This window comes from Cucurbita pepo, chromosome LG10 (genome assembly GCF_002806865.2).
Source record: "Cucurbita pepo subsp. pepo cultivar mu-cu-16 chromosome LG10, ASM280686v2, whole genome shotgun sequence".
Taxonomy (NCBI): Eukaryota; Viridiplantae; Streptophyta; class Magnoliopsida; order Cucurbitales; family Cucurbitaceae; genus Cucurbita; species Cucurbita pepo.
Window position 1 is genome coordinate 9,636,159 of NC_036647.1, and position 13,134 is coordinate 9,649,292.

Sequence of the window (13,134 nt, forward strand, 5' to 3'; positions counted from 1 at the left end):
CCACGTGTCTAAAACTATGCATCTGCCCGCAGGCAATTCCAGCCCAACCCCTTCTCCCTCCCTTATTGATCTCTGAAAGGATCTACCATTTCCACGAGGCTCTGTTGCGCTTCACCCTCTTTCTCTCTCTATCCATCGCCATGTCCGAAGCTACTGACCAATCTTCCTCATTGCCGGTAAAAGATCCACTCTTGATCCGTCCCCGTCGCGAGCCCTTTGAGCATGGCCTCCTCCCCATTCCCAAGCTCGTTTTCTCCGACCCCATCCAAACCCTAATCCCTCTCAAGCAAAAGCTTCTTCAGGCTTCCCCTTCCCACCGTCTCAACTCCTCCGCCATTTCCGAATCCCTCCAGATCTCTAGTGACCATGCTCGCCTCGTCCTCGACACTCTCGCTTCCGTTCTCCACTCCGACTCCGACCCCCTCGTCAATGCTACTCCTGACGAAGTCGATTCTGTTGGCGTCGATGTCCTTGATCTGCTTCTCTTCTTGTATATTCAGTCTTACAAGAGGCTGCTTCCTAGATCGCATAAGGATTCCGCTGCTGTTGCCGATGTCTGGCCTTCCACTTCTGCTTTTGATGGCTACTTGTCTGCCCTTTCGCCCTTGCAGGTATTTTTTTTTTATCTCGATTTATGCTAGTCAGAGGTTTTGATGTCTTTTGCTCGGGGTTGCTGATTGTTGATGTTGATTGGTGGTGGCTATTTTATTGTTGAGAGTTCAATCTTTCGTTCGTTGCGTTTTTGGTAGTTTTTGCATTGGTGTTGCCTGTGCTTTTGTGAACGAGGACAATTCATTCTATATAATGACGAAGTAAAATGTGCTGTTGTTGGAATTAATAGCTTCAGTTTAGTGGATCGATAGATTCAATTTTATAAACTCAGAATATGTACTTTTTTCATTTACGAATGACTTTCTTGGTGCTTGGTAACAGTGATTTGTTGGTAGGCCGTTCAGAATTGTTTTCTCAACAAACTGCTTTCATTTTTATCTATTAGCTTAGAATGTCTGTTTTGTTTTTTCTGGAGTGGATTTCACTAACTTGTTTACTGAACTATAAATTAAATCACTTGCTTTCAACCATTGATGGTCCATCATGTAGACCTTGTTTCGGTTTTCATGANTATTATAATAACCAAAGGAATAGGGAAAGTTGGTTTTTTTTTTTTTTGTTAATGGCACTAATGGCATTAATCCTTTTCTGGACAGGGCTCTGTTAGTATCATTTGTTTGTCTTGGTTCTGCTGAGTTTTTCTTGTTGACAGTAGTACTTCTGCATTGTAGAAATAGTGCTTCCTCTCTCTTTCCATGCATACGAGCTGGTGTTTAGATGTGCAAGTAACTGAGGAAGTTCATTGTTCACTTTTAGATGCTTTACCATTCAGGTTCATTGTACCTGCACATTTTTGAGAATTATCTCTTTATTTATGTATGGTAGAAATGTTTATACCAATCACTTTATTATCGGCGTACTGTGAAAATAGCTCATGTTTCTTCCATTACACTGCAGCTTGTGCGCAGCAACAGCCGTCGACTTATGCCATCACAGGCTGATGAAGAGGCTCACCAATTATCATATTTACAAAAGCACTTGCCCAACATTCTCTCTCTCTTGGCAGAGAGTGTGGAGGAGGAAGGCGAGGAATCTTTGGTTAGTAATTTTTGGCGACTATCTTCCGTTAAATCTGTTTGTTACTTTAATGTTTTTCATTTTTTTATTTTTTTAAAAGTAGTAATCAACTATGATGACGGAGGAGAAATTGGAATAATAAATACTGGTGGTTGATAATAGGTTCATTGCAACCCTTTGCAGGCAGTTTATTTCATGTTTAGTTGTTTTAGATTGGTTTCAATTTTTTCATACAATTTTCCCTTCAATGATTGCAGAAGAGAAACTGTGATGAAGCTTAACTATGTTAAACTTCTTATCCTTTGCTAGGTTATACGGTGTAAATATTTTTGTAATTTTCTAGTCTAGTTATCCATGATTTGGTCAGCGTTTCTAATATGGACTTGTCTTATTTTGCATTTGCCTTCTTTTAATTACTTCTTTGTCAGTTTTGTTGTAAATCTTAATTTGAACGTGCTAAAACTTTGATGCACTTCCTTTGTACTTGCAATTTCGTTATTTGCATGCTTGTTAAGTACTGATGTCTCTCTTATATGCTAGTATAAATTTTCTCACTACAAATCCTTGAACTTTTAGAACATTAAAATGAATTTTTATATGTTCTTATAATACTTGTTCATTATGGATGGTTTTCCTTGAAAATAGTTTACCGTCTTGAACTTTTGTGATAGGATAGAGTATTATTAGGATAAGAGTACAGTAGTAATCAAAGCAGAGAGTTGTTAGGGGATTTGTTATCAATAGGGGGAGTAAAGGAGGGGCATTGAGAATTTTTTTGCGAGTGAATTAGGGCTTGGGAGTGATATCAAGAGGGAGGTCCACGTACCTTTAAACACTTGGTTTATCTTGTAAGATTTCATCCTTATTTCAATATAGTTTGATTCTGTTTTGGTTCCTATCTTTTTGCTTTCATTTACAAGTTTCAAAATATCTTATTCTTTGCTAACTGCATGCAATCTTGTAGGTTTTATCCGTTGAAAGATTTGAGCACCTTGGATTTTTGGTTCAATTCGGTGATAAAGGATCTGATGGAATGCAACTGAGCCAACATACTCCATTTTTTGCCAATTCTGATCCTGATATGCCTGCCGTTCCGGTACCGGCAGCTCAAGTGTTGGACTGGATTTTGCAAAACATCGCATCTGCTTTAGATAATATTTCAGAGAGAGCTTCTCTTAAAGAAAATGGACCATCTGGTGCATCTGACCCAGATGTTGCTATGGCTGATGCATCCACAAGTTCAGTGAATAGGACTAACACTAGCAGGGGTCCTAGTTATATTGAGGGCATTTCTAAGTCTTCTCTTGTGAAGCAAGCCTCTGATCTCAAAGGTTCTTCTGTGAAGGTTTGTCATTGTATTGTTTCATTACTGCTGTATAATAATAATCTGTTGAAGAATAAGCTTAGTTTCTTTATTGTAAGGCTATCATTTTTATTTTCAAATGGAAGTTTTGATCACTGAATCTGTTATTATTTTACCTTTGAGCGTATGGATTATGATGTGTTTGACATATAGACTCAGAATCAGGCTAAAATGGGCCATATTATTAGTGAAGGTTTCATATTACTTAATAGTGCTGTTAGTAATAGGCATTGTACTTGTTCCCACTTATATCTTCTGGCAATTAAACTGATTTCCAAAATCTCTTCATCATATATGGGACAGACGTAATTCCAATTGGTATTTGATTGGATTCAAGGTACATATGAAATTCAAAGGAATTAGGCAAATTTCCTTTTGACCCTAGCCTCATGGAGGTGATGTATGACAAAGTAGAATGAAAGATCTTGAAGTTGGCAATGTTAATATTTTTGTTTTTACCCGTGAGTTGTCTCTGGATGTGATTTCATTTGTAAGTTTATAACAATATGTAAGGTACTTCTTTCTTTCATCTATTTCTTTACAAAATCAAGCAACTTTGGTATTTCAATCCGAGTTCTTGTGACAATTTTGTAGCTTACCTAAATGAGGTAGTCAAGTCTCTAGTTTTGTAGATTTGGAGTAATATGCCAATCATCTTTATTTATTTTACCTTTACTGATGACTGAGAATGATTGTGACTTGATTTGGCCATGCCTATTTGAGTATAAATTCAGTTTGATCCAAGAGATTTAAGCNTTTTTTTTTTTTTTTTTTTTTTTTTTTTTTTTTTTTTTTAGCTGTTATGTGATTTGTGAAATCCGTGCTACATTATTTTTTCATATTTTATTTGTGGTTACAGGTGCTTAACTGCCATGAATCTGTCATTTACATATTAGCACCTTTGAGATATGCCACAATATATGGATGTTCTGATACTACTATCGTTCTTGGAGCAGTTGGAAAGGTAATAATTGCATTTTGCTAATGGATTCTATTTGTTGATTGTGTATGCATAATATTAGGTGAAGAGTTGTATTGTCGTTTCCATTAGGATAGTATATTTACTGGTTTGAATTTGATTATGGGCTAGGTGAGTAATGTGATTGTGGCATTTAATCGCTATTTCTTGAGTTTCGCATATCTATTTTTGAGGAAAATGGGAACCCACAAACATCTCCTTAATGGTTGGATATTGTCCATTCTGTGTATAAGTAGTCGTGACTTTGTTTTTTTGGTTCAGCTGAAAGGGGCCTTATACATTGTTGTCCTGCTTTTATTCCATGTATCTTTTCCTTCTCTAGTTAATGTGTAATTTTTTTGCACTCCCAACGGTACTCTCCTCAAATAAAGTGCTACCCCAAATGTCTCCTTGAATAGTCATCATTTGTTTGATTTTATGAAAGCTAATGACAAACTCAAACAGAGGACAACCATGGATCTCATTGCCAAATGTCTCCTTGAATAGTCATCATTTGTTTGATTTTATGAAAGCTAATGACAAACTCAAACAGAGGACAACCATGGATCTCATTGTGAGATGTACTTGGTGCTGACTACTATTGCACTGTGAAATCCCACATCGGTTGGGTACGGAAACTTCTCCCTAGTAGTCACGTTTTAAAACCTTTAGGGAAAGCTTGAAAGGGAAAACCCAAAGAGGAAAATATCTGCTAGCGGTGGGCTTGGACTGTTACAAATGGTATCAGAGCCAGACATCGAGCTTTGTGCCAGCGAGGATGCTGGCCCCCATGGAGGGTTGATCGGTTGAGGATGTATATAATAAAATGATGTAAAATTCACAAGAATAAGTGCAAGTATACACTATCACCAGTAGCAAGTAATAAGTAAATTATCGATTCCATAGAAAACCTATCTTTTTGGTTAATTTCTTCTAATAGATTCCCAAGCTCACTTCCGAAGGTCATGCATAGTGATTACTTCCATAATCGTTTTAAAGTTCTATTAACAAGACTCTAGGAGAAGAATTATTCCTAACCCTTCTATTACCTTCAAGTCTCCTTGCAATGGAACTAGAGTACTAAAGAGGATTTCATCTCTCCTTCTCTTCCTGAATGAGAGAACAACTATGTATGTGAAGTAGCTAATTAAACACACATGTAAATCATTAACAACAACTCTTTAATAAACTAAAATCATATTGTCAACATACTTAAACTATATAAGCTCTCTTGCCTCCTCTACAAAGCTGAGCTTTCCATACAAATCGAATTAAAAAGAGGAACCCACATCTCAATCCTATAAAATGGATAGAGTAAAAATAGCGAGTAAGGAAATAGAGAGTTATCAAGCTTGTTGTTACTCTTCAATGGAAGTTCCTTTCCTTTAAGCTCTCACGTTTACGTCTTTGCCTCAATCAATCCTTCTTGATCTTCTTTCCTTCTGCTGTCAACAACTGCTGGATTAGGGTTTTCTTCCTCTTCTCTGATTACACAGCAGTTCACAGCAGCAGAGGTTGCTGCTGTCTAATCCAAAAATCTACTCCCAAAGTGTGGCTCCCGTTTTTAGTTATTCCTCTTTCTTTTTATATTGTGTATGGCTCCCCATATAGGTTCGAAAAGGAATAAATTGTCCACCTAGGATGTTCGTAATTGGGTTCTTGGACTATTGATGTGGATTAAAATTTTCAAATTTGATATTGCATCGTGGTTCAGCATAAATGTCTGAAATTTTACCACATAACTCAATTAAATGTACAATTAAGCTCGATTTATGCAAATTCATATTCTTTTCATGTTAATCCCCAATTGACTATTTCATGTATACCAATTAGAATAAATGGAGCAATTAATGAGAAAATGGTGGATATGAGTGCAAAATTAACTACAAAAAGACATGATATAACTCTACTTTTGGAGAGTTATCAAAGGTAGATGGTGAGATCCCACATTGGTTGAGAGGGGAACAAAACATTCCTTATAAGGGCGTGGAAACTTCTCCCTTGAAGATGCATTTTAAAACCTTGAGGGGAAGTTCGAAAGGAAAAGCCCAAAGAGGACAATATCTGCTAGCGGTAGGCTTGGGCTGTTACATGCACCATTAATCCCACCCCTCAAACAAAGATATATCATTCCTATATGTCTATCGAACTTGATTGGACTACTTTTCATCTTTTTACCTCCCCGTGTAAGCATTATCAATCTTATTGAATCCAAATGGAGGAATTGTTGTAGGGGCTTGGTCAAGAGTTTACGGGGCAGAAGAAAGGTGGAGCGGCTGTGCCGGGAGGCTTAAGGTGTGCCATATGAGGCATTATATTAATGTGGGATGCCTCAGTTGCCAAGTCTTTGGAAGTGGTTAAAGCGGCCTTTTTAGGGTTAGTTTTTTTATCACCTTTCAAGGGTAGAGGAGTGGTTGTCTGGGTTTATGAGCCTCCCAAACAAAGCGAGAGGAAGGAGCGCTAGGATGAGTTTGGTGGGCTATTTAGCTTACGTGGCACTTGTTGGTGTGTGGTGTCACGGTCGTACTTTTTCAACACCGTGCGGTGTCGTGATGTTGGCACACTCACAACCAGTCTTGAGGGGAAACCAAACCCATATTCATTTTTCATTCGACTTTGTGGCTTTGTCAGACCTTAGTCAAGGTTTGTCCTCACCCACTGAACACATCTTGTGCGGAACCCAAGCTTGTTCAGCCACACGCCACTGCATGTTCAATTATCTTAGACCCAACCAATTTGCCTCTACACTATGCCAAGTCATTCGACTCGACCTTGCCTCTACTTGGGGCCAAGGTCTCTCAACACAACGTTGCATTTCAACATCATCTAGGCAGAAGTTTTTCCATCTTTGGGCCCAAGGTCTCTTGCATAAATCTTAAACTTCTCCATCATCATTATCAATGGAAGACCGAGAGGGAAGATTTATGCCACACGGGGTCTGAGACAAGGAGATCCACTATCCCCTTTTCTCTTCATCATGGTAATGGACTGCCTCAGTTGCCTACTATCAAAAGCAGAATACGAAAGGCAGATAAAAGGTTTTCAGATTGGTAATGAAGGCCTGAGCATCAACCACCTTCAATTCGCAGATGACACAATCCTCTTTTCTGATTTGGTTGATGTCTTTTCCATAAAAAAACATGATTGACACGGTAAAAACCTTTGAAGGATTCTCTAGACAAAATATCAATCTCCAAAAACGTAGAAATCATAGGAATCAATATTAGCACAGAGATCATTGAAGAATTTGATAGCATATATGGTTGTAAAAAAGGAGAATGGCCAAATATGTGCATAACACTACCTCTAAAAGGGAACCACAAATCCTTTTCCTTCGGGAAGATGATTATTGAGAAAATAGAAAGAAGGTTGTCAACATGGTCAACATGTTATACTAAAAAAGGCGAAAGACTCACCCTAATACAAGCTACATTGTCCAACGTCCCTACTTACTATATGTCTCTATTTGAAATGCCACAAAAAGTGGCCGCGGATATAGAAAAACTATTAAAAAAACTACTTGTGGAAAGATGATGTACACCTTGTTCGTTGGAATATTATAAACCTCCCAACAGAAAAGGGAGGCCTCGGTCTTCTCTCGATAAGGAAGAAGAACAAAGCTCTCCTTGCCAAATGGATATGGAGATATCATCATGAAGAAAAGACCTTATGGTGAAATCTTATAAAGGCTAAATATACTCCTACATCAAACAAAAATCACCCCTTCCATCTTCTAAATAAGGGCCTTGGAAGTGCATAAAGAAACATCAAAATCTCATCACCAACGGAACTCGCCATAAGGAGGGTAATGGGGAAGCACATCATTTTTTACCAACCCATGGATTGAAAACACCACGCTAGCCTTGAAGTATCCACTTTTGTACAGGCTCATAGCAAAAAAGCCACGATTAAAGAAACGTGGAATGTTGTCAACAAATTTTGGGACCTGAAGCTTGGTAGGAATTTAAAGGATAATGAAGCAACGGAGTGGGCCTAATTAAGCCTTGACTTTGCCCCTGTGGTATTGTCAAACAAAGAAGACTCACTGACTTGGCTCCCCAGCGCTGACGGGGTCTTTTTTACAAAATCCTTGATGATGGACATGGGGGGAAAAGTAGAAGCAATAAATCTCACGCTAGCAAAGACAATATGGGAAGGACATCAACCTAAAAAGGTGAAGTTCTTCCTTTGGGAAATAGCGCATAAAGTCATCGACCCAAGTGAAAATCTTCAAAAAAGAATGCCTTACATCACTCTCTCTCCAAATTGGTGTCCATTATGCAAGAAAGAAAACGAATCACAAAGTCACTTGTTTATGCAATGCATATATACTCAGAATTTTTGGACAACGATTCTCAATATACTTGGATGACATCTCAAATTTCCTAGGGAGATAAAGGATTTTTTGGATATGACCTTAACGCACCCCACCTTTTCAAGAATGCAAAAGCACTATTATGGAAAAGCCCCATCATGGCTTTCTCTTGTAATATGTGGAAAGAAAGAAATTAAAGAATATTTGCAGAAAAGACAAAGACCTACACAAAACTTTTTGACAATGTTGTTTACCAAGCTATATTTTGGTGTAAAATATCTAATATTTTTAATTCCTATAGTTATACCTCTCTCATTGCAAATTGGGAAGGTCTTTTGTAAACACCGTGGATTATACATACCCTCTTGTAAATTTCAATCATCAATGAAATTGTCTCTTATAAAAAGAAATAAATAATAAAAAATTCCCATGAAAAAAGTAATTTTTCATCCGAGCTGTCCTAAATGTATTCTTTTCTTTTCAGGCTGTAAGAGTCGAACATTGTGAGCGAGTTCATTTAATAACAGTTGCAAAAAGAGTTTGCATTGCAAATTGTCGAGAGTGTTTGTTCTTTTTGGGGGTAAATCAACGACCGCTGATTGTTGGTGATAATCACAAGTTGCAGGTGAGTTGTTATTTAATCATATTCATTAGAAATTTGAATTGCCTTAAATTTTCATGAAACTGGACATTTTATATCTCATCGCAGGTAGCACCATATAATACATTTTACTCTCAATTGGGATCCCACATGAGTGAAGTTGGCATCGAGGCAGCTCTGAACAGATGGGACGAACCACTTGCCCTTGGAGTTCTAGATCCTCATGATTCATTATCTCATCCTGCGGGTGTCTCTGATGTACAAACTGAGACTGCTACATGTCTGGATCCTGACCAGTTCACTAATTTTTTGGTAGGCCTTTTATTCTTTTAGGGTGAAAAAGTTACGTTGCGCAGTATTTTTCCTTACTGTTTCATGCAACCATTAGTTAGAGTTGTTTAGTTCTGTTTATCAGAATATTGTGATATAATTAAGTTGTCTAGTGGCTCTTTTATGGATACTTCGGTATGAAAGAAGCCAGAAATTGTTTCAATTTCAAGGGTTTGACTCTTGCCGTTAAGATTTTCAAGATCAAGTCAGACTGTTCCCTTCTGTTGTTTTGAGTGGTCTCTTCATGTTGACTTTTGTAATTATGGCTAGATGCAAATTTATACCAATTGGGAGTCCCTTTCATAATCCCTTTGGCTGGTTGAGGAGATCAAGTCAGACTGTTCCCTTCTGTTGTTTTGAGTGGTCTCTTCATGTTGACTTTTGTAATTATGGCTAGATACAAATTTATACCAATTGGGAGTCCCTTTCATAATCCCTTTGGCTGGTTGAGGATATCTCATCACGGTCTTGGTATACCCTCTCTCTTTTGATTGATGAATTCGTTTGCCTAGTTTTTAGAGTCTGTCACAGCAGTTTCCTATAAGAGTCACGTGAGTTTCTGCCCCTCTATGGATGGAAAAGATCGTTTTACATTTTTTCTTATGGTGCACTATCTTCTGTTGCAGATTCCAAACTGGGTTTCTGGTGAATTTCCTGGAGCTACGGACTGCAATCCATTCCCATTACCAGATGCTTATTTGGCCTCTCTTGAGAGGAATGTATGTCCATCAAACTGTCCTGATTAGATTTTAAGCTTGCATTGGCATGTGCATGTTCGTCAAACAATTGCATTAAGATTTTGTCTTTATTTGACCTCATTTTAGATTTTGTGGGTTTCAATTACTCCGTATAATGGACTTATTATATCTTTTTTTCCCTCAGAAAAAGTCGTTGGGGGAAGTGCTGCAAATATTGAGAGAAACCCCACTTGAAGAGAACCGCAAACGAGAATTATCATCTGCACTTCATGTATACTTCAAAGACTGGCTATATGGTAATGATCTTTTCTTTTCTTTGCATGTACTCTATGTATACATCAAAGTCGTGATTGATAATAGTCCATTTTTGTTATTTTAATTTAAGAGCCCTATTTTTTACTGCAAAGAATGATCTACTTATCTCTGCGCAAGTTGGCATGAAGGTTCATGGATATAAGATGATCAATAACATAGAAAATAAATATGAATTGAGATCGAANTTGAAGTCACTTTTTTTTTTTTTTTTTTTTTTATTGAAAAGCTTACAAAGTAATCCATAAATTAACAGGGCTCAAAATTCCAACTTGAGTTAATCTTAAATATAAATAATTACACAGAACTGGATGCAGATGACAATGAAGAAGCTTAAATCATAGCTAGGTCTGTCTGGCTAGGATAACCTCACGATTAATCCATAATGCATTCAAAATCTCTGGTTCTCATCCTTATCTTTCATCAACTATGCTATAAAGAAATTGTCAATAATTTAAGTGGCCAAGATTTCTCCATCTAGACCCTGGATTTCGTTCTTTGAAGCTGGAGAATACCCTTACAGTTGAGACGTTAACATTTGATGGTCCTTTAACATGTTAACTGCAATGATGTTGCTCCCTTTCTCGTTGTAGTCTTCTTGAACCAGCAATCTCTTCATTTCCTTGTTCTAGCTTTGATAGTTCGTTGTAGTCTTCTTGAACCAGCAATCTCGTTGTAGATCAAAAACATAGCCTTTTACCTTTGATGTTGTAACTCAACATCTAACTCCCTTTTGAACAAGGTTTCACACTTAGAGCTACTGTTGACTTTTCACCCAGTTGCATTACTCTAGTCCTTGTTCTGTGCATTCTTTAGTTGGTAACTGTTTCGTTTGATGTGGAAAAGAGGTTGGGCTAAAAGCATTTGCCCATCCTAAGCCTGTATTTCTTGAAAAATATTTTATTTTTGACACTATGCTTTGATATTCAGCCAATTGGAAGACTTCCATTGTAGCATTCAGGCTCACAAGCTTGAACATCCTTAATTCCACTCTGGTCTCCGTCTTCATCCTATTAAAGAAGTTTCTCGACTACAAAGTCGAACCTTTAGTAAGGAAGCTGCCAATGTTGTCTCACATTGCTCTCATGATGAAGCGAGAAAAATTACTCAATAGAGTTTCCTCTTGATTAGATTTAATTGAACGATCAATGCCTGCTTGAAATTCTCCCACGATTGCAATTGTCACCTCCTTTTGACCCATAAAAAAATCTTGCCATAGCCTCCCTGATCTCGCCCAAACCTACTGGAGATAATGTTTCTAATTATTTTGCTCAATTGGCATCGAAGTATTGAACTTTTTCATATCCCATCCATAGGGGTTGCTGCCATTGAACAATGGTAGCTTATCCTGTGAACTGACCTCTTTCTTCCACTCTTTCTACCTCTTTCTTCCACTCTTTCTACCTCTTTCTTTCTTTACTGGTCGTTGCATCCCCACATTTGCCAATTCCTCGGCCATTAACCTGTTTTTGCGCTAATGGCATTTGCCAGATGCTTGGTTTCCTCGTCTTAAGTTGGGTTACTCCTAGGGATTCAGAGATGTTTTCTGTTTGGATCAAATTGAATTCTTCTGCCACTATTCCCAACTTTTTGATTCCATTACTTCGATCTACTTGCCATCTTGTTTTCATTTGGCATATCAATAGAGAATTTCGGTACCAATTAACAGAATACTATCAGCATGAGTTCAATTGAGCCTATCCTACCATCTGCAGTAAAAGTAAAAGGGAGAAAAGTTGTTGATTTGAGTGGAGAGAGGTCGGGCCTCAAATTCCTGAGGTTGCATTTAAGATATTGGATAAAGGAGGCGACTAGACTAGCTAGATTATTAGGACAACAGACGTTTATTAATCTCTCTTTTTTTTTCTTTTTTTTTTATTATTTTTTTTTATTTTTTATGTAGTAATGAACATGGCTTCTCTTTCAACCTGTAATATGTTATGCCTGTTATTACCGCGCTGCATGATAGTTAAATGGCTTATTTTGGTTGTCTTTTTGTTCCTGCAGCTTCAGGGAACATCCGTCAGCTTTATTGCTTACAAGGTGACTGATTGATTGGGACGGGAAAACGTGGGTTTTACAGTCAAATATGATGGTAAAGGCAAGGAAAAGTTCTTTTTTTTTCCCCCATCTGTTTCTATATTAAATTGTCAACTAGTTGTTTCCGCCAATTCCTTTTTGGTACTCTACTTGCTATGAGTAGCTGAGAGCTAACCCTCTGCANTATATTTAAAATAATGTAAAAGTTTCTACTTTAAGAAATGGGTAACAAAATGAATAAATAAAAGAAAAAGAAACAAATAATGTCTCTGCATTTGCTAATCTCAGGGCCTTGTGAATTCCACCTTTCCCTTATTGGTTTTCTAACAGTTGAGATTTGCTTGTGAGTTCATAGTTTTCTTTTTCCTCACAAAATCCAATGATATTGAGTATGTAATGTAGGTTTTGATGAAACTGAGAATTTTGTTGAAAGCATGCCCTTTTGTCTGTAATATATATATATATATATATATCTGTGTGTGTGTATTGTGAGGCCAGTTTGTCAGTGTTCTGCTTATGTAAAACAAAGCAACCTTCTTTATTTTCAATATCATTCAGATGAGAAGGCTGAATGTTGGTTGGTTGGTTGCTATTTTGCTTATAAGTCTGCAATTTGATGCTTTGGACGATTTTACAAGCCACTCTTAGTTCTCTGTGCATAAAAAAAAAACACAGATCACCAATCTAGGCGAATTTGATCGACGATTTGCATGGTTGACCTTCTCATTTTTTCTGGGTTTGTTTTAGTATAAGATGACAGGTAAGGCGAACATTTCTATATGAAGCCTCATGACATCTAAGGACTACTGCATTTTGGTCCTATCTATCCCAACTTCCTTGGCATTCCTAGGTGTATTTACTAGTCCATGAGTCAAGGACTAAATGAAA

The 13,134-nt window shown here is 37.4% G+C and overlaps 1 protein-coding gene across 1 annotated transcript; it reads left to right on the forward strand.

Annotated features, from left to right (window-relative positions):
- The first annotated feature begins 86 nt into the window (after positions 1 to 86).
- Positions 87 to 12,423, forward strand: LOC111804488 (TBCC domain-containing protein 1-like). The gene is made up of 9 exons (XM_023689316.1): positions 87 to 611; positions 1,510 to 1,650; positions 2,594 to 2,974; positions 3,852 to 3,956; positions 8,750 to 8,890; positions 8,975 to 9,178; positions 9,823 to 9,915; positions 10,079 to 10,190; positions 12,214 to 12,423. Exons 1-9 carry the CDS (start codon positions 141 to 143, stop codon positions 12,255 to 12,257), a joined length of 1,692 nt encoding a protein of 563 aa, XP_023545084.1. The 5' UTR covers positions 87 to 140; the 3' UTR covers positions 12,258 to 12,423.
- Positions 12,424 to 13,134: the final 711 nt, after the last annotated feature.

Coding starts and splice junctions, on each gene's coding strand:
- LOC111804488 (XM_023689316.1), top strand. CDS start 141: ATGTCCGAAGCTACTGACCAATCTTCCTCATTGCCGGTAAAAGATCCA. Junction 3,957..8,749: donor TTCTTGGAGCAGTTGGAAAG/GTAATAATTGCA, acceptor TTTTCTTTTCAG/GCTGTAAGAGTCGAACATTG. Junction 10,191..12,213: donor CTTCAAAGACTGGCTATATG/GTAATGATCTTT, acceptor TTGTTCCTGCAG/CTTCAGGGAACATCCGTCAG.